The sequence below is a fragment of the Semicossyphus pulcher genome, unplaced genomic scaffold, assembly GCF_022749685.1.
Source record: "Semicossyphus pulcher isolate SPU_LCO1_2020_fin unplaced genomic scaffold, fSemPul1.0.p SCAF_15, whole genome shotgun sequence".
Lineage (NCBI taxonomy): Eukaryota > Metazoa > Chordata > Actinopteri > Labriformes > Labridae > Semicossyphus > Semicossyphus pulcher.
This window is the reverse complement of record NW_027211659.1, coordinates 14,058,276-14,079,603: the sequence shown is the minus strand read 5'-3', so window position 1 is coordinate 14,079,603 and position 21,328 is coordinate 14,058,276. Positions and strand designations below refer to the sequence as shown.

Here is a 21,328-nt window from a genome sequence, read left to right as displayed (position 1 = left end):
TGAAAAACAGCTTTATTTTATCTGTTCCACACACCCACTATTTAAAAATAATATTCCCACAAAAGTCGCTACTCATTTCACAACATTCATAATAAAATACAGTTACTTCAAGTCTTCTGACTTCAGCTGTCTGGAGATGCCTCCGCTGGACCGTGACACTGTCTGACTCCCCGCTGGATTAAAGCCCGGTGCAGGTTTCACGTCTGTCCGCAGGATGTCTGACAGAACGGGCTGAAGGAAATGCTTGGAGACGAAACACAGTATATGCACCACATCGACTCTTTCGGGGGCTGGAGAGAGTTTTACATTTTGTTTAAGGGTTTCCTGCTGTATATTGTGCAGGACACACAAACAGTACACACACTGGAAATAGAAAAAAAAAAGCAGTTGTCCGTACACTGTTGAGAGGTCAGAGGTCAGGCACTACAATACTGAGGAGACCACAGTGTTTTGAGCAGATAGTAAGCACAGACAAAGGACAGTATGAGAGATATGAAGTGCTACAATCTTCCTTATGCATTAACAATATTTTGAACAAGACTGTACTGTATGTACACGTTGGAAATAAGACTTGTAAATAGTGACAGTGATACCTCTTTGTATTTTACACATGTAACTCAGACTTACTGCTGTAAAAGCTGTAAACAATTCTTTTTGTGATTGGCTTGTTCAATAGTCCATAAAACATTTTTTTTAATGAAAGCGTTGTGCCATTTTCTACTTTTTCTTACAAAAGATTACATAAATACTTGAGAAAATAAATACACACCATACACTTAAATACTGATGGTAAAAAAGCCAGTGACCTACAGTATCTACACTGGAAATCTTTTGTTCCCAAACAGACGATAAGTCCACGAGTCGGTGTGTTTAGAAAAAGAAAACAATATTGCACTTTGAGGTTTTTATCCATGGAGTTAAATCTCAGCAGGAGAGTGTCTTTTCTTGTTGCACATCAGTGTCCTTAGATCTGTGCGTTGTTTTAGTGTCAGAGGTGAAGGAGAGGCCTTTAACGCTGAAGATGGAGTTTGAGAAGCAGGAAGTGGCTTTGAAAGTCCACACTGGATCGTTTCACTGCAGCAGTTCAGTCCATCGTTTGTCAAAAAATCTCCTCATGCTGTGGCCGGCTCGTCCGATTTCCGAATCGTCTTCATTGAATTTTTCGCAGTTCTCGAAAACCAGGTTCACGTCTATGATGAAGGTTTCCAGATTTAAGTACCTGAAATCATCAGGAAATGCTTTAATTTCACTTTATATGCAGCGTGTGAATCAAAAATGGAAAATTATGAAATATGAAGGGTATATGCAAATAAAGAAAATCTTAAAGTAAGCATACTGGTTGTTGGTGAGCTTTTCTCTGATGGTGGAGAAGTCCATGGGCTTCTTGATGACCTTCCTGTATCCGGGGACAGATTTGAGGTTGACTGGTGTGAGGAAGGGCCAAGCGTTCGGATGGGCCTCCAGCTCATCCAGCAGCACTCTGCAGAACATGGAGCAAAAAGAGCTTCATTTCATTCTAGTCTAGATATAATCGGATTTCCTTTTTCACTTACACATACATGCATGATAAAAATAAAGTTATTCTAACAGTGAAAAGAGGTAAATCAAAGGCTCCTATATGCCATTGCATGCTGTGAGTATATAATTATGCATACCCGCACATCCCCAGCCCGTTTGAGTTGTTCTCTTTGGCCGTTTTGGCTTTTTTTGCGCAGGAGACGGGACTGTCAAGCCCGGCCTGGGAGCCATGCGGGCTGTCCTCTCCTTTCCTCTTCTTGAACTCCTTGGTACCTTTCTTCGGCACGCCGTTGCTGCTGGCAGCCTCCTCTCCGATGAGCTCTCCTACCACAGATGGCTTGCTAGTTCGTTTTACCTCGGTGGCTTTCTTCCCTCCTCCAGCTGTTCGGCTCTGATGCCTCCTGCTCCGGGGGGATTGACCACTTTCCTGAGTGACAACACACACAGAAGACTGGTGTTTAGACACGCTAAACATATCATTTAAATCAGTTAATTGGATGTGAACATGTGATACAGCTATGTTAACATCTGACAATTACATGGGGTGAGCCCTTTTAGAACTACTGTAAAAAACATGCTGGTGTACCTTTGCTACACAACTGGGGCAAAACCAGTTGCCGTCAGGTACTGTAGTGATCCTGGGTTTATGGCAGTAAGTGTGGCAGCCTTTGTCGCAGCTGTCGCAGAGTAAGAGCAGTTCTTCATTGTCCCCCTTTTGACAGAGCTGGCAGTGCTGGTGACAACAAATATATACATCATGATGAAAACTAGATATACATCCAGGTATATCTTATGATGATGTTACTGATGTTGCTTTTATCTAATACAGTTGTTGCCTGGTAATGAAATTGATTACTTCCTTTTAACCTTTTGCCCAAGACATCCGCCTTTCAGGTTCACAAACCGTGCAGATTTACTGTCTTATCTTTGACCACTTTAAAGAGGCTTACATAATTTGTGCGACATCTTAAGTGTGAATTTAAATTGGTGGTATAAATATAGGTAGGATAAACCCATAAACACAAATCCATAAATGAGCGAGAACATGAGGGGACACTAACCATTTTTATGATGGATCGTTCCCAGGTGATGGATTTCTGCAGCTGCTGGATGCAGAGGGACAGCTGAGCTGAGCTGCGGACTTCACCCAGGGCTTTATACCACAGCCTCATCCCCGGAGCCGCCGTCTCCTCCTCACTGCTTTCAGGTCACACAAAAAAAAGAGAGTGCAGTATAACTGAACACCTCTCACGTATAGAGTGTGAAACATTATGATATGGAATGATGACCAGTGAACATACGTAAAATGGAGACAATCTTTATGTTACTCCTGTTAAACTGTCTCTGTCTCTTCCCTTCACCACTCAAGGATGGCACAGGAGCAGGCACAGTGACATTATCCTCTCTGATCTGAAAAGGTTGTACTTAACGGTCACTTTCGGTACCTTCGCTCGATGTTCCTCTCCAGCTCTGCCAGCCTGATGACGGCGATATCAAGGGGATTGTTGGGCCGCCGCACCACGCTGCCAGGAAGTTCCTCCTGGCTGGTTTCTCTCTGTCCTTTCCTCTCTCGAGCAGGGGAAGAGAAGAGCTTGTGCTCATGATAGACCAGATCCTCCCTCTCTGACTGCGGCTCAGGATGCATCCAGCCCTGAGGGACACCACAGAGACAATTGATGTTAATTACTACAAACATCAAGACCAAATGAGGACACAGGAGCCTCTTCTGGCATATATTGGAGGATTTCTCTTTATATATCAAATGAATTAGGAAACAAGTGGGTTTTATCTGTAAGAGCTGCAGGGATGAAGAGTGGGATGCTCGCTTGTCCGTACCTTAACCTGCAGGTTTGCAGAGATGACTCTCCTCTCCAGCTGCTCGACCTGCTGCAGCAGGCTGATGTCCACCTCCATGGCCTGCTCCTCCACACACCAACTCTCCACTGTCTCCTCACTCACCTCCTGCTTCTCCAGCTCAGCTACATCAATCACTGCCAGCATACATGCACACAAATTACAGCAACTACTGTCAACTCAAACAATTTGATGATAATGTAAAGCAACCTGGTCACAAACGCTCAAATATTCAGTGCATGTCTGCGGACTCTTTACTGAAAGAAAGCAGGGGAAATATGGACCTACCATCTTTGCTGTTAGCGCAGAGCTGTGCCATATACTCCATATGCTTTTGGATCTGTTTCTGTAAGGCCTTTTCTCTGATGCCCCGGCTGTGAAGGGCCTTAACCAGGCTGTGCAGTCCCTCCATGTCTGACACCCTCCACCAGCCACACAGCATGTCTGCAGACACACACATGCACAACTTTTACACGGAATCGTTTAATTTTAGCCACATAGGGAAGTTTCAAAACTGACTGACAGTCTTCACAGCGTGTACTCTAGTCCTGTCCACTGGTGCTTGATGGCAGTGAGCCTTACTTACCCTCTGGGATTGGCTGAGGACTAACATAGTCCTGAGTCTTGGCCACTTCCACAGCGGGGAGTGAGGCACAAGCAGGCTTGTCACTCGAGGGCTCTGGGGTCTCGCTCTTGTTGACGGAGTTGTTTTTTTCCAGGAAGAAGACCCTGTTCCTGTTACCCTCTGCATGCTGGGAGGCCACATCCAGCATGAGGGGTAGAGAAGTAGCAGAGAAGGGCAGGCTGGGAGTTGTGGACATGTTACACAGCATCAGTCTGCTTTGATGCATGCCAGACTGAAGTTGCTGAGAGGAAGAATCCAAATACTTAAATTATAATTTGACAACAAGTTCATGTTTGCAACATATAAAAATGCTGTCCACCAACCTGAAGGACGGAGGACTGCATGTTATAAGCATTAGAGTTGTCTGTAGCGAGGCGATCAGGGGAGAGGGAGGAGGGGGATTTGTTGCTGATGCTCTGTAGCGGAGAGGACGAGGCCTGAGGGCTGGAGCCAGAGGTGACCGAGGACTCGTCGCAAGGAGACCGAGGCAGGAGGCTAAACCACTGGTTGCTCTTTTCCGTCAGTATCTTGGCGAGCTGCTCGTCATGAAGTAAGGGCAGATGTCTGCCTTTGAGCTGAGGTGGCACTGAAGTATCTGTTTTATCTATCAGTCCCTGCTGAGTAGCAGTCGCTGTCTGAGGAGTGGGATATGAGGGATGAGATTCAGTGGTAGGGACCCGTGCAGAATGATTGTGAGAATCAACGTCTGAATCAGGAGCCATCTTGGCGACTTCAAGGAGTTTGCTGAGCTTAGAGAAGGAGCCGGGTTTTTGGAGGAAGAGATTGAGGCTGTCTTTGTCCCGCTGGCTCTCGGGTGTGGTTGTATCACCATCTGTGCTGGGAACTTCTGGATTATTTGTGTCTTCCAGCTGCTCTTCTTTCACCCTGACCACCTGAGCTGGCCTCTGCCTTTTCTCTGTCTCCACCTCTTCAAAACCTGAGTAGCATTAAAGTGAAAGTTTACAAAGAGACATTAAAACATCAGGACAGAAGTGAATACAATTGTAGCTGAGGGTTTTGTTTTGCACCTTCACAGCTCTCCATGCCTTCCACAAAGATGGCGCAACATTTTGGAAGGACCCAGTAACGCCTCTTGTAGCGGTCCTGTCCGATCGTCATGGAGCGCAGCGAGTGAGATGAGTCAAATAGCTTCTGTCTGATCTGACTTTGTTGCTAAAGAGACAGAAAGTTAATTCACTTATGAGCTGATCCGGAGAAGAAAATAGTCTAAGTGGGTTTTATTTACCTTGTATGTTTTCTCTATCTGTCTCTCCAGCTCCTCCATGCTGGCTGAGTGAACGCTGTCGTCCTAAATGAAAAGATCTCATTAGTGTGAGGAAACCTGTGGACCAGCTGACTCACACACTGATTAATCGGCATGCCGTCACTGACCTCCTCTTCACACGTCTCCGCTTTCTTTCCCTTCCTCCCCCCCGATTCTTCCTCCTCATCATCGTCATCGTCTCCTTGGTCTTCGCTGTCGTCATCCTCGTCCTCTTCTTCTTCACTGTCCCCTTCTTTCCTTTTGCATTTGCTTCTCGCGGCGGGGATGATGAAGGTGTGGCTGTCCTCTCCGCCCACGCTGCTTTCTCTCTTCCCTGTCTTCTTTGCATGGATCCTCCTCAGTCTTTAAAGACAAGAATGCATGAAAAGTATACAAAAAGCATACAGCAGACTCATCCAATAACAGCGTAGACGGATGATGCACACACTCACTTGCGAAGCTTTCCCTCGACGGCCCACTTATCCTTCCTCAGGTTGGTCATGTGATCTATATTTTTGTCGATCTCACTGCAAAGTGTCAGACGTTAATGAAACACATGTTTCTGTGACCTTTGTTTAGCATAAAAAGAGCATGATGTGTAGCGCCAGTATGCAGCGTGCACCAGATGTGTTTCAAAGTGTTTCCAGTGCTGATGAAAAATTGATGACAAGTCGTTTGATGCAACCTCATGAAACTGTCGATCAGACCACGATTTCTGTCCTATTCCTTTTGATACGTCTTTAATTGCATAAAAATTGAAGCCTCCATGAATAAAACAAGCCGATACTTCATCTGTAAAGTATTCTTTATATCTGGATCATTTTCACAAGCCAACAATTATCTGCTTTTAAACAAATGTATAAAAGACTGATTGTAGTACTAGTGTGCTTTACATTAACTGCTGTACAAAACCACTTCCCTAATTTGTTAAAAAGCTAACTCAAAGACTAACTGACTGTCTAAAGCATGCAGGACCCTCACCTGATCACAGCCTTACTGCAGCACAGCTCGTTAACCAGGAACGCGAGCAGCGAGGCCTTCTGTACCGGGCTGTGGGCCTGAAAAGCTTTGGTCCTGAGACTGAGCGCCAGAGCAGCCAGCTCCGTCTGCTCACAGTGAGCCTCCATGTAGATCTGCAGGATCTCCGACACGTTGTCTCTGTTGATCCCAACATTAGTCAGGTGTTCCCCCAAGGCGGTCTTATTCTGATGGAGACAATGTAGTTTAGCCACAGTGTTACAAATGAACAAATCCTTCATTTATTGATGTAGAAAACCAGAACGCCTGTGTATATTCTGTAATCAATATTAGTTTTATTTCTTAAAAATCTTAAATAACACAAAACACTACTTTTAAACGGAGAAATTCGCCCCTGAAAAAAGCCACCGTCAGTCAAAGCTGGTGTTCTCTGTAATCGATGGAAGAAATAATATTTGAAATTGGCGCCATCGCTGTAGAGAAAGTTGTACAAACAGCTCATGGTTTCGCCCATTCTACATTCCTACAACACCCAGCGTGCATTGCGCCCCTCACTCTGAAAGGAACAGCCCAGCGAGAGACGCTGGAGTAAAATAATGCCAATTCGCTGCAGGCAATGGCTCAGAGCGGTACAGAATCCGAAATACAACGAGAATATACCGGTGGATCGTCTAAAAAGACTTTGGGACTGCAGTCTACATTTCAAACCTGATGATTTTGAACGAGACATGACATCGGAGGCGGGCGTCCTAGATGGAGGAAGTGTAGTTTAGCGAGCTCCCTGGCCTCCGCCAGATGACGTGTTTAACGTAGTCTAGTGGAGGTTTTCCAGGGCCCGTTGGAGAAGCTGATGGCGTCCTCCAAAGGCACAGAGCGAAATTGCATTTTCTTTCAACCATAATGGCATTAGCTCCTCATAATAGCATGATAGGACTGAGGTTGAAAATCAGGGAACTGGCCCTTTAAGAAGTCGACTTGTGCTGCATTAGTTACAGAAGCAATGAAAGTCAATTACATCTTTCATGGGCGCATATTGTGGTAGGAGGTATGTGCCTGTTTTTGTATGCTACCGTGCACATCCACATGCAAATAACACGACAGTAACCATTTACAATTCAACAACAGACTCTCACCTTGTGACCTGCAGGTATACCAGGATCACACACAGCTGCAGAGAGCATGCTGACCAGCAGGTCCTGCACCTTGCCCATACTGTCCCCAACGTTAAGCAGTCCCACCTGAAGGTCACTCAGGCTGAGCATGTTTGGATTTATGTCTAATCTCAGGACCTTCCCGAAGCTGCGGAGGAACTGCAGCAGCATCAGGCAGTCGGAGAGAGTACTTCCTGGTAAGACCAGACCAGGGATACGGGACAGCTCGGGAAGAGGCTGGAGAGGAATACAAACAAGATTTTTTTTAAAATATAGGTTATGATTATCATCTTTTCACGATTTGACAAGACAATTACTTAATTTGGGACCATGCCACGGCACTCAAAATTTTGCTTTTCTGTTTGAATGTTTTTATTTTATTTTTGCAGATTTGCATCTATTCCATTTTACTCTAGATTCTGTTTCTGTATGTCTGTTTTATGTTTATGTGTGCCTTTATATATTCCCAGTGTTCCTCACATTGGCGGTGTTATTAGTTTGAGAGTAGTTTGACTGATATTAACCAGAACTCATTTATCACCAGTATCTAATCTGTAATACTGTGGTTGCTGTAATGGCAACAGTAGCCACTTGGTGGCAGTATTTTGACCTACACCTGCTTCCTTTTTAATCAACTCCAGATGCTTTCAGTGATATTGCGCATCTATTCTGGTCGATCTGATAGTGAAACAATGAAACCATAAATTTGTCAAAAGCATTTCTAATCTTCTTGCCTTTAGCTCCCACAGTGATTATCCTGATTGATGTCCAGGTCAAAAAAATCCCTGTGCTGGTGGAAAATCTCATCTTTTCACACACAGATGGAGACGATCCACTGTGACAAACATGGACGCTCATGTGCCAGCCGCTCCCACAGTATGTGAATACCTTATGATCTGCTAAACACATGTCTTCAGTTGGCTTCTTCAGCTCCTTCGCTTTTTCCAGCTCCAGTCTCCTCAGCTCCAGTTTCCTCTCCTTGTTTAACCGTTTCTCATCCTTCTTCTCTTTCTTGACACGCTCCTTCTCCTACAAGAAAGAGAAAGTACTATAAACACTGATGCAGACTATTGTTAGAGATGCGAGGGGATCAGGTGTTACCCACCTCTGCCTTCTTACGGGCCTCCACAGCCTTCATGAGCATCATGTGCTGCCTGCGTCGCTCCCTCTCCTGCCACAGCACAGACACACAATATAAACTCTATTCACAGTTCTTTATATTTGACAAAGAGATAAAGGCTCATGGACACAATATGAACCCGATGACATGCACAGAAGAAGAAACACAGACTTGCCACAATCATCACACTAAACATGTTGCACATTGTAGCATATTTAAATGCAACAACACAGAACAGTGAAACCAAATGAGACAGTGATAAACAAAAAGCTACATTGCAGATAGTGATGCGCACACAAAGCATAAGCTCGATGTTAGAACCAGCGGTGGTGTTGGCAAGCAGCAGACTGAGAGGTGCAGGCCGAGAGTTTCAGAACTATAAGCAGCACATATTAAGCTTTACAGGGGCAAGCAAAACAGCTGATAAACAATGTAGTATGAAACATCCTAAATAGTATATTTTAATGACCATATGTGGTCCATTTATTTGCTGTAAAACCAAACTTATTTTAACATTAACACTGATCAGCCATAACATTATTAATATTGTGTCCCCCTTTTGCCGCCAAAACAGCCCTGACCCGCCGAGGCATGGACTCCACTAGACCTCTGAAGGTGTGCTGAGGTATCTGGCACCAAGATGTTAGCAGCAGATCCGTAAGATCAGTAAGTTGCGAGGTGGGGCCTCCATGGATCGGACTTGTTTGTCCGGCACATCCCACAGATGCTCGATTGGATTGAGATCTGGAGAATTTGAAGGCCAAGTCAACACCTTGAACTCGTTCACCATTTCTGAACCATTGTTGCAGTGTGGCAGGGCGCATTATCTTGCTGAAAGAGGCCACTGCCATTACGGAATTGTCTTCTTCCCATAGTGCATCCTGGTGCCATGTCTTCCCCAGGTAAGCGAGGTAAGCGACGCACACGCAGCCAGCCATCCACATGATGATGTGAAAACGTGAATTATCAGACCAGGCTCCGTGGTCCAGTTCTGATGCTCACGTGCTCATTGTAGGCCCTTTTGCCAGTGGACAGGGGTCAGCAACAAAATTGCGATGCACTGACTGATGTGACACCTTTCTATCAGAACCAGCATGAACTTTTTCAGCAATTTGAGCTACAGTAGCTCTTCTATTGGGTTGGACCACACGGGCCAGCCTTCGTTCACTGGTTCACCGGTTTTCCTTCCTTGGACCACTTTTGGACGGTACTGGCCACAGGTACAACACCACACAAGAGCTGCAGTTTTGGAGATGCTTGTCTGGTCATCACAGTTTGGCACTTGTCGAATTCGCTTGCCCATTTTTCCTGCTTCCAACACACCAACTTTGACGACAAAATGTTCACTTGCTGCCAAACATATCTCACCCACTGACGAGGCTGTTGTAACGAGATGATCTGTATGTTTTCCTTCACCTGTCAGTGGTCATAATGTTATGGCTGATTGGTGTATATAGTGATATTAAAGACACAACTAGGGTGACATTTTAATCTCAAATGAGGAAAATGAATACATTAAAAATCAAGAATTGTGTTTTCCATTATCTCTCTGGCAAGAACACAAACTGTATATTGACTTTTCTCAGGTGGTAGAACGGATCAGAGAAAGTTGGCTCACTTTCTGTAGAGTAAACAGATTTTGAGATTCTAAATTAAATCAATCCAAAAAAAAAAAAAAGGTAGCTGATGTTCTTTCATGCTTTTTTTTGATTGTATCAGCAAGATAATGGATTTGTTCTCTGAGAGACTAATAGATGTATGCAGAGCACTCTTTAGAAAAAGCCATGCGGAAGGATGTAGTATGACTTGCAGCCGATGTTGCACTTTACGACAACAACCATTGATCACAACACGTTCACAATGTTATTATATGTACAGAAACAAACATACCCATACCATATCTAGTCTATGCCTCTCCAACTCCTGGGAGAAAGAGTTGGCAAAGTATTAAGAAATAGAAAATCAGACATGAAAATCAATGCAAGAAAAATGTATGGGATCTCTAGTAAGCTATAATATATACACCCAAGAATATATTGTACAAGTAATTCCATTAATTTACAGCAAATTCTCCTCCCCCAAACCACTCTGTTTAAACACATAGAAAAAGGGGCGATGGTATAATGTATTTGTGGAGAAAATGTCTACCTGGTGCTTCAGTATGACAGCGTGCAGTCTTCGCATCTCCTTCTCCTTTAGGGAAAAAGATCAACTCAATTAGAACCCAGTTAAAATACAAAACACACACACAGATTCAAGCACCAATTCAAGGTGCCAAACTTCTGCCCCATAGACTGTATAAAAAGATGGACCACATGACAGCTCCCTAAAAGTGAAGCCAAAACATTTCAAGCGCCCCCTGCTGACTGGAGTATAGGTCATAAAGCCCGCCTCCTCCATATTAACAGATGGGACATGAGTCAAACTATAAAATTAATATACATGTCACATACATGTTTCTCAAACATGGTTTCTGTCATTATAGTTAGTTCTTATCATGCTGATTTATGTCTAACTGTTCAAGTTTAGTTTTAATTAGTTGTTTGATGCTGTAAAAACAATGATTGACAGCTCTGTTGACAAATACGGCTCCCGCAGCAGATCTGCTCCGGATTAGCAGAGTAGAGGAGGAACAACAAGAGGAGACGTAACTAAAACAATCACTACAGTCAGTGAAGTTTATATATCCGTGAACATCTGCTTCAGACCAACACAAGAAGCTGTTCTGCTGTTAAACACGCCGGCATTCGGGATCTTTGCTGTTTTTTCCGGTAAGTGTGTGTTTTGGTTAGCGGAAGTGGCTTCGGTGGCTCCAACTGGCGGTCGCTACTGCGCAGCTCTGGCTCCAACTGACGTCACCAGCGCAAGATGGCAGCGCCTACCAGGGGGGCTATTTCGGTTTCAATATTATACAATTAGAGCATATATATATATACAGTCATTTGTCTGCCCCCTGGAATTGAATAATTTATGGATACTTGTATTATGCTTTCACTAAGCAACAACATGAGTGTTGAACAAGTGAGCTGACTTATGTTTAAAGCTGTGAGAATCCCAGTTTGTACTTCATTTTCATCTCACTCACCTTGTTTCGCTTGGCGGCCTCCAAGATCTTGGCGTTGACCGCGTCTTCTTTCTTCTTTCTTTTTGTCTGTTTACACAAAACAAGTCTTAAGGTCATGCAGCAGAACCAAATGATAGATTCATTTACAGCCACAGTACATGTAAGTATAAACACCACGCAAAAGCTTTTAATTAATAAACTTAATTTGTTTTGGAAAGCAAAAAATCATGATTTAAAATTACAGGGATTTTCTCAATTAAAATCATCCAGTGAAACTAATAAAGGACGAGGATAATTATCTTAATTGATAGAAAGAAATATTCATTAAGTGATGTCCTTAATATTTTGAGTCAGCCTTGTTTGTGTTTGCTAGACTGCTTGTTTCCAATCTGTCAATGTCATCAATGGACGACATTCACAGAAAGCTTCCTAGAGCCAGAGGCTCAGTGATAAAGTCAAATCTAACATATTGAGATCTTGAGCAATGAGATGATTATTTCCTCACATTAACGCTGAAAGAAAAATTGGCTGTAGTTATTATGAAACACCAGCAGGCAGCGAGAATAAATTAAGCACAAATTCTATCAGTAATTAAAGCCCCAACAAAATCCTGTTAAGAGCCGCTCGCCAAGCGTGTCAACTGAAATTTGATTTATAAAAAGCTAAAATACTTCACAGCTTGTATTAGCGAGAGAATGCTAAATAGGTATTTCACCTAGCCATGGTAAACTGTGGGCCACCTCTTACTTAATGAAATACTGTACTTTGTATTAAGCTCCATCACGGTCTGAGGAGATTTTCATATTCAATGGCACTTTTGCAAAAAAACAATTAGGCATTAGTCACATGTACTCACTAGATGTGACCGAGAGTGGGAGCACATCATTTAGGAATAGCCCTTGGTTGGGTTTTTTAAAAAATCCCATCAACAGCAAAAAGAAAGTGTTGGAGAATGTTTCTGCAATAACTTTCAGGACCAACCTCGAGAATGTGCTGTGCTCGGAGTTCTTTCTCCATACGAATTTGCTGAATGCGCTTGATCTTCTCCTGGTAAAAGGATGAGGGCAAGATCAAATGAATTAACTGTTAAGTCATGCATGTTATAGAGTGGAGGAGGGTGGAGGGGTGAAGAAGTATAGTGGGTCTATGCAGATGAGAAAGGTGCAGCATTTTAAAGGAGAGCAACTTCCTTGTAGAATTTCAAAAGCAATTCAACTGCGCTTCAAACCTTTTCACCTTGGAGCTCACACACTCCGATTGTGAGCAGAGCAGCTGCAGATAGTTATCAAGCTTTGCACGGAAAATTAAACAACGCACGCAAAGAAACATCCTCACTTGCTGTTTGAGAATCTTCATCTGCTCCCTCTTTTTCCGCCTCTCCTCCGCTGCCATTATTGCTGGAAGACACAAACAAATTAGTCGTGCATGCAGCAGAAGGATGTTGAGTTAGAGAGAAGGCAGACTAAACAGCAGCTGTTTACCTTGTTGCCTCTTTGCCTCCTTGGCTGCTTGCGCCATGGCCTGCTTTTCAAGCTTTCTCATCATTTTGATCTGAGCAGCTTGTCGAGCTATTTCTGAAACATTATGAAATATGTTGTTGAAATGTAACAGACCCTAATGAGTCAAAATGTTAACCCTTATACTTCCTCAAATCCTTTGAACATGCAGGGAAACTGTCTAGAATTTATGCAATGAGCTTCAGTTGTGCAATAATGGCAATATGGTCTATTGAGAAATCTATATTTGCGGCCTATGTAGCGTGTGTGATTCTGGGAAGAACCCCTTACAGCTTGAGACATAAAAACATTCCCCGCTAATATTTAAGACCGTTTAAATTGGTTCAGCTACTCTACCTCGAGCTATTAAAATCCTTTGAAGGTGACATCACCTTATCGCCAGTTGGCCAATTATCCTCCTAAAAATAATGCACAAACCTCTAAGTGAACAATACATGGCCAGTAAGTGTTGGTGTGTAATTTTCTCTTGAACAGGTGCTGCTGACAGTATGAACTGACCTTGAGCCTCCAGTTTGCGTAGCAGCTTGGCATCACTGACATCTTGGAAGCTATTTTCCCCGATATTAACAAGATGAGACTTCCATTGTCTGGCTGCGGTGCCGTCCCCTACAGGCTGGTGCTCGGACTTTGTGCAGCGGCTGCGCCTCCCGTCCATAGCTATGATACTGGGAGCGATTTCATCCTCTGTCAGCAAGAACCACTGTAAACCCTGGGTCAGGAGAAAAAGAAGAAAGATGGAATAAAACATTAACCAAATAAAAGAAGCTTGTTTCTTTAGTTTACAGATTTTTATGTTGACTGGGATAAACACTGCATTTTGACAATATTAGATTTAATACTTTTGTTTATATAAAGAACCTTAACAGAAAAGTTCCATGCTTGTATATTAACAATTTAGTCTTGACTACAATATGGCTGTTATCATTTCTTCTCTTTTCAACTAAACAAAAAGTTGGCTATTTAAATTTCCATCATTGCAATTCAAATTGCAACTTTAGGTTAGCCATAGATCAAATGACAACAATGAAAGATATATCCATATATCACACTATGTTATATACACCAGTCAGCCATAGTATTATGACCACCCCTAAAAGCACCTATAATAAGCAAGTAAGCATCAGAACTGGACCAGGGAGCAATGGAAGAAGGTGGTCAGTCTGATGAATCATGTTTTCTTTTACATCTTGTGCATGGCTGGGTGTGCGTGCATCTTTTACCAGGGGAACACATAGCACCAGGATGCACTATGGGAAGAAGGTAAGTTGCCTTGGGCAATGATCTGACACGAACCATCTACCTAATCATTGTTGCAGACCAAGTACACCCCTTCATGGAAACGGTATTCCCTAATGGCAGCGGTGGCAAAATGGTTTCTCAATTTCATCAAGATCAAATCGAGCATCCGTGGGATGTGCTGGACAAACAAGTCTGATCCATGGAGGCCCCACCTCGCAACTCACAGGACTTAAAGGATCTGCTGCTAACGCCTTGGTGCCAGATACCTCAGCACACCTTCAGAGATCTAGTGGAGTCCATGCCTCGACGGGTCAGGGCTGTATTGGCGGCAAAAGGGGGACTTACACAATATTAGACAGGTGGTCATAATGTTATGGCTGATCGGTGTATATCATACTATGATGAAAAGTTACATGACAGTTATGTAATCAAGGTAAAAACTTTTACCTCTGGTCCTTCTCTGGCTTCATAGAAGTCACCAACTTTAATTTTCGTACTGAAGCTGAAGTTATCCCGAGAGATTTCAGTGATCCCGTTCCGCAGTAAGTACTGCAGACAAAGGAATGATGCAATTAATTAAAGCACAGGTAAGAGATGGCTTATCACCACACGTGTCATTTCCAAACTAAGGTACTTATATAATGGTTTACTCAGTTCATTTCACATTGTAGATTTACCTTCATTACGTCAGGATACTGACGCAGCTTCTTCCCACATGGAGCAAAGTAAGATACCTCTCCTTGCAAACGACCAGCCACAGCCCTGATACGAGTCTCTCTCTGCCACCTGAGGAACAAATAAATACAAGAAAACGTACATACACAAAAAACATCAGAAACACTTTACAGCTTTAGTCATTCATCATTCATTTACATTTAATAAGCTGAATGTTTCTCTTAGTCTGCAGTCAACAAGGGAAGATTATGTCTTCACATCCTTGTCCTCTCACCCCTTCAGTATCACACTCCTAAGTGGGCACGGGCCAAAGGGGGACAACCCCACAGTTCCCATGAGCTCCTCTGGGGAGCAGCCCTTGCTTACAGAACAGACACGTGGGCTGTTATTTCAGACAGAGCAGGGGCTGATATACAGTCTCATGGCCTCTGTTTCCTGTGAACCTGCTGATGAAAAACATCCCTACAAGATGAAAGGCGCTCTGATCCGAGGCTGCAGAATTTGTGGGCAGGGAGCTGCTAATGTTGCATGTCTGTGTTGAGGCTGGATGCAATTAACCCCTGGATGTTGAACTGCTGGGCCTCATTTCATTTCCTGCCCACTATAACCTACAGCTCGAGAGTGGGGTTTTTAAGACCCTTAAAAAGGAAGGAAAGATGTTTTTGTGGTCTATTAGTACGTAGCTCTTGATCAAGACGTGCCTGCTGCAAACAAAGAAATCTAGTGATGGTTTTTGAACACATTTACATCTTACATCCTGCTGTCTTGTCTCAGCATGATTGCTAAATTACACATGGATCTGATATACTTGAAGAGAGTGGACTCTTTCTTACTTATTGTTCTTACTGCTGTGGATGCGTCAATATTGAAAGCTACTTTAACATAATTGAAATATCCTAAAACACAATTCATTGCCTGGTAAATGTTGCAAACCCACAGACGTGATAATATTTGCAGACGGTGATTGTGTGTCTTAGGCTTCTCCACAAACTAAAGATGACTGCAGATGACCTTTAAGGAAAGGTCACCTGATAGCCTTCAGTGAGCTGACATTTTCCTTTTAACACCATAGCATAAACACAAACAATGCAGGAAGCATGGCAGTAAAGACAAATGGAAAACGGTCACACCATCAAACCTTTGTGTTTCCTCCAATATGAAGTACATGCACGATATCTCACCCAAATTCAAGAGGCAACCGCAGAAACCTCTCATCCGTTACTCTCCTCCTCTTCCCTGATCCTACAAAACAGGAGAAATGACTCAGCGCTTTTTACACCTCCGGGGGGGACAGAGCAAATCCACAAACCTGCCATGTTTACAGATTTATCCTCTTGACAAAAAGGAGGGGGGCACGATATTGCTAACCTCCAGCAAAAGGAGGGAGTGGTACGTTACGTTGTATCTTACCTTCATATTTACCTAAATAACCATACAACAAAGCTCAGTGGAATCTGTTCTGGTACAGTATAGGTGTATTTTAGCTCATTTCAGGGGCCATAACATCCTGTATACAAGCAATATCACACTCGAGGTTGTGATGTTGTACTAAATCTCATCACGGCTGTGATTCAGCAGCGGATAATCACAGCCGTGCTGATATTCAGTATAACATCACAGCCTCAAGTGTGATATTGCTTTTACACAACAGTTATACAAGCGGCAAATAGCAGTAAACAGTAACAATCAACTACAGATTATTTTTTGCTCCACCAACTCAACTAGTTCCACAACTTAATTGAAACTGGACTTTTGTTGCCGAGCAACCCAAACATTCTCCTGCACTCTGTGTCTACAGGTTACCACAGATCAGCTGTTTTGATCATTTATCTGTTTGTTTGATTGTGTGATTCAGAGGCACCAGCTTGATCAATGCAGACATACACGATCTGATGTAATGTTAATTATCAGTATTCAGAAAAGTGGCTGAGGCGGAGTGATACACAAAGTGAAAAGTCCCAGTGATGTTGTACTCTATATAAGCACTCATGGAATGCCTCTTGTCCTGTTATAACTGTATAAACACGCATATCAGCATAAAGTATGTGACCTTATCAACTTCTTATTTCATATAAATAATGTTTCTTTAAGATAATCATTAAAGTATTTAATCAGTTATTCAGCTGTGACTGGATTCTTCTATTACACCACAGCAGGACTTAATGGAACAAGAAATGAATACTTTCCCATTACGGGGAGTCAGATATTGGCTCTGTTTGTAACATAATATGCTCCGTGACTCATCCAGTATCAGATACATAAAGCATCTGCCTGGGTTATTAAAGCAAAAGCTGCTGGAGACCATCAAAACAATGACGCAAGCGATTTCTTCCAGTGAGCTCATTTTAACCTGGAACTATTGAAAAGTCCATGTTTTCATAGAGGAATAAGAAAGAGTCCCTTTTCCACGGATGGGTCGGAAAAACTGAATAAGCAAAAGGATGACGACTGAATGACTGTGATTTGTCACCTGGCAGTCCTGCATATGTGAAGGCAGGCGATAAGGAACTGTGGTTACTCAGCTCCCCTGAGCCGTGCACTGTAGAGATGGGTGTGAGCAGGCCTTTAGGTAGACTCGGCGGCTTGATGATCTGCAGGTTAAGCAGGGAGCAGTTTGCTGAGAGGTCAGAGGAGGAGGACCCGGGAGTAGACGAGGACGCTTGAGCGAGCCGAGTCCTGTCTGCGTCGCTATCTGCTTCTGTGCCACCGTGCTCCTTCAGATCATCCTCAGAGCCGTCAGAGTCGCTCTCCAGGTTGCTCTCTGACTCTGCAGGAGGGAAGCAGAGAATAAGAGGGCAAAGTTATATCCTAATTAGCATTCTACTCACGACCAAACCATACTGATTATTTCCAGAAAAAGCCTCATTAACAGCTTATATGAAGAAAGGTCAGTGTAATCCAACCTGACAGGCTACTGCCAGAATCTTCATCTTCAATATCATCGTCTTCATCATCATCATCATCATCATCTCCTAGAGAGTCGTCTGAGTCCTTGCTGCTGTGGATATCAGACTCGCTGCCTCGGATCGATTCTACAGGTGGACGCGACAAGCTGGTTTTAGAGAGGCTCTTCCCTGCGTGGAGAGACTTGGAAGTCTTCCTCGGTCTGTGAGCGAGACCTGATGAGGCCGAAGATTTAAGTGAGGAAGAGGAGCTGCCCGACATGTCCTTAGTGCCAGTGCTCAGGTTGATGGGCACTGGATAGGGAGGGCTGGTGGCTGCCAGGAGGGGCTTGCTACTTGGGGAGTTGCTGGTTTGGCTGCGAGGTTTAGTGATGAGGGCTAAGGGGGCATCCTGAACCGCGCTCTGACTCACTCCATTGATGTGGCGACTCAGGAACAGATTGGTGTCGTGGCTGTGTGGGAAAGACAGTAAATGACTGCTCAATGTATCCGACCAATGCTCTTCATATGATGAAGAGGAGGCTGAACTTCTATAGCGGTCGTGGCTCTTAGGATGCAGAGAGGACGCTTGCTTCATGGGGTCCTTGGAATGGAGGGGCTTCATAAATAAAAATGAAAAAGAAAAGGAGACAAAAAGGAACAAAGGAAGTAATTACACAAACTGTCACTCACATTACATCGCTGTGGGCAGTGAAGGAAGGAATTTGAGGTGTAATAAGAGACAGGGACAATGAAGAGCTGGCTCAAGCCTGTCAACAACGGCGGGGAAAAAAAGGCTGCTGCGGAAAATATTTTCAAATTGTTTGGCTTCGTGCCATCGTGCGACTTTAGCTGTCATCCTGTATGTGTTGCTATTGTCAAACTCTGGCAATCAAAAGCCTGTATTTAATGTACCACCATCATACGAATTAAAAACCTCTTGTTGTAGACTTTTCAAAAATACTGACAATAACATAGTCGGTTAAAAGAGACAGATTTCTCTCTCTTGATAATAAACATCCCCAAACATAACAGAGCTAATTGCTTGTCAATTTTTTGAAGTATTCCCAGCGGAGCTAAATGCATTGTCACTTCTAGTCATGTAGCGGTCAGACACACATGCAGTATAATAAAAGCCCTGATAAAAGTGTGTAAGCATTCAGTTTTGTGTTGCCCCCCAGGAACAAAGTGACTTTTATGTATTTCATGACAGAAACAATGAATAAAAAACAGAAATATGTTTAAACTTCATTGCAGTCATTTATTGTATGTACCTATAGCTGCTATCCCACTGGTCAAAAACCCTGCTAACACCCGCTAATACCCAGCTTTTTTTTGCTTAGTGGGAAAGGTTACAATTGGCATTCAGACCCGGGTCAAATGACATCAGCTCCGATCGGCAATGACGGGGACACAAAACCCGGGTCGACACGCTAATCTCCGCCCCCTTTCCGGCACGATGCTTTGACGTGCATTGAAGTTCCGGCTGCTATCGCGTAAATACAGAAGAACAACACACAACGGCGAATTTGTTCTTTGTTTCTTTTGCAAGATGCAGCAATACTAGCAAGACAGCAAGGTGAGAGAGCTTCTTCTGATCCGAGGGGAAGTTTGTTGTTCGCCCCTGTTTCCGGCGCGTTTGTGACGTCAGACTGTGAAGAGACAGAAAGGAGTATACTCCACTGGCAATGGGAAAAGAGACAATCGGCATTGATTAGCGGGTCTTCCCGGGTCTGAAAAACCTGCGTCAATGCGCTAATTTTCGTGGGAAAGGGGAACAAGAAAGAAAAAGAAAATTTTACAGCAAAAAAAAATTACAAATACAGCTCACCTGTTTCAATTTAAAGCTGTTTCTTTCATCTGCACTATTTCCACTGCTCTCCTTTACGCCATCAACAAGCTGGCTTTGCTTCGGAGAGGGCAGCAAAAATCTGTGCTTGTGTTGGGGTTTCTTTGATGCTAACAGCGCCGGTGGTTTGGGTAAGGAAGACAGGGAGAGGGGCTTGGGTGAGGAACACAGAGACAGGGGTTTTGAAGGGGAGCAGAGAGCAAGAGGTTTGGGAGAGGAGGAAACAGAGCTGTGCTTTGGCGAGGATGAAGGAGGGAAGTGTTTGGGTGAGTTGGAGAAGGAGTTTGGGTTGGGTGACTGAGCTAGTGGACTGTTGCCAGCTGCAGACCCTGTGGCCTGGATGACGCTGATGTGCTGCTGGCTCTCCTCCTCTGCAGCCCTGGAGCTCTGGAGGTAAAGCGCTGCAGACTGTGGCAGACCAGCGGGATGAGAAGAGGGGTGGAGGCGGTACGACGTCAAAGGGACAATGTCATTATGACTGTCTTGAGTTGTATTTCCATCAGAAGTGCGAGATCTCTTCTTTTTACTCTCTGAAGTGTTCTGTGTCAGCCGCTGAGTGGGAGGATGAGGAAAAGGGGGAGAAGACAGCGTGTCATGTCAGCTCACACTGAGAGACTCACAGTGGCAACCCTGTCAGCTAGCACATACATCCTGTTTGCCACCCACCACCATCGCAGGCTTTCACAATCAAACATTTACTAAACAGAGGACAGTTTCAACATCCTTCTTAAACCTTACTTACCTTGACTTTCCTTTTCACTCGACTGTCTTTTTCTGAATCAGAGTCCTCGCTGTCGTTGCTCTGATCATCCTCATCTTCATCCTCCTCTTCCTCCATTTCATCAGGATCACTGCTGCTCTCCTCACCATCACTGGAGCTATCTGACAAGGATCCCGATTGACTGCCACTCATGCTGGAGGTCTCTAGTTGTCTTTTGATTGGTTTCTAAACAATAACGAAAGTCCAGATGATAGAGGTGACGCCAGGAAACAACTGGACAGTGAGTTTACATGCAGTGTAGTGTATTTAAGAGCTAAAGAATAAATAGTATTAACCTTTTCTTTTGTTTTCTGAATGGTCGTCTGGTGCAGTTGGCCCAAGTCCTTGGTGCTCTTTTGAACACAGTTGGCTTTAGTTTTCTCCTTGTTTCCCTTGGTTGGACATGAACTGGTGATCACAGCAGAGTTTCCAGTAGGAGAAGAAGCACTCCTACCGTTCGTTGTTCCAGTGACGCCTACAGAAACAGGCATCATGAGAACAAGCACACAGATTAGGAGGACAATAATCATTATTTTTAGAGGCTCTGTCCTTTGATTTAAACTTCTAAAACGTGCATGATTTAAGCAGGAGCTAGGTGTTTCTTCACCTGAGGTACGTGACTGCAGCAGAACAGGATCGTAGCTCTTAAATGTTGACGCAAACGCAGGATGCAGACCCAGAAGAGGCGGGAAGAAGGCCCCTGCTCCCCTGGCGTGTGCCTCAGACTGCCGCCACCAGTCTGAAGTGGAGGAATGAGATACTGTACAGTCGGTCATAAATAGCCCATCTATCTAGCGTAGATATGCAGAGAATTCAAGCTGCCAGGGTTTTA

General features: G+C 43.8%; 1 protein-coding gene across 1 annotated transcript in view; it reads right to left on the bottom strand.

Moving 5' to 3' along the window:
* Nucleotides 1–21,328, bottom strand: part of LOC138592251 (bromodomain adjacent to zinc finger domain protein 2B) — a 47,320-nt gene continuing 25,992 nt past the window's right edge. The window contains exons 5-38 of the mRNA XM_069662981.1: nt 21,104–21,235; nt 20,793–20,971; nt 20,479–20,682; nt 19,719–20,288; nt 17,909–18,506; nt 17,476–17,772; nt 16,187–16,247; nt 15,008–15,116; nt 14,778–14,879; nt 13,590–13,800; nt 13,056–13,148; nt 12,910–12,971; nt 12,556–12,621; nt 11,596–11,661; nt 10,659–10,703; nt 10,401–10,433; nt 8,496–8,561; nt 8,279–8,419; nt 7,373–7,627; nt 6,243–6,466; nt 5,714–5,788; nt 5,390–5,624; nt 5,244–5,306; nt 5,026–5,170; nt 4,321–4,934; nt 3,959–4,238; nt 3,661–3,816; nt 3,355–3,509; nt 2,964–3,169; nt 2,580–2,715; nt 2,105–2,251; nt 1,656–1,945; nt 1,337–1,480; nt 1–1,219 (exon numbers count right to left, since the gene is read on the bottom strand). Coding sequence (XP_069519082.1) covers nt 1,072–1,219; nt 1,337–1,480; nt 1,656–1,945; nt 2,105–2,251; nt 2,580–2,715; nt 2,964–3,169; nt 3,355–3,509; nt 3,661–3,816; nt 3,959–4,238; nt 4,321–4,934; nt 5,026–5,170; nt 5,244–5,306; nt 5,390–5,624; nt 5,714–5,788; nt 6,243–6,466; nt 7,373–7,627; nt 8,279–8,419; nt 8,496–8,561; nt 10,401–10,433; nt 10,659–10,703; nt 11,596–11,661; nt 12,556–12,621; nt 12,910–12,971; nt 13,056–13,148; nt 13,590–13,800; nt 14,778–14,879; nt 15,008–15,116; nt 16,187–16,247; nt 17,476–17,772; nt 17,909–18,506; nt 19,719–20,288; nt 20,479–20,682; nt 20,793–20,971; nt 21,104–21,235 — 6,308 coding nt within the window. The 3' untranslated portion in view covers nt 1–1,071. The remainder of the gene's footprint in view (nt 1,220–1,336; nt 1,481–1,655; nt 1,946–2,104; nt 2,252–2,579; nt 2,716–2,963; nt 3,170–3,354; nt 3,510–3,660; nt 3,817–3,958; nt 4,239–4,320; nt 4,935–5,025; nt 5,171–5,243; nt 5,307–5,389; nt 5,625–5,713; nt 5,789–6,242; nt 6,467–7,372; nt 7,628–8,278; nt 8,420–8,495; nt 8,562–10,400; nt 10,434–10,658; nt 10,704–11,595; nt 11,662–12,555; nt 12,622–12,909; nt 12,972–13,055; nt 13,149–13,589; nt 13,801–14,777; nt 14,880–15,007; nt 15,117–16,186; nt 16,248–17,475; nt 17,773–17,908; nt 18,507–19,718; nt 20,289–20,478; nt 20,683–20,792; nt 20,972–21,103; nt 21,236–21,328) is intronic.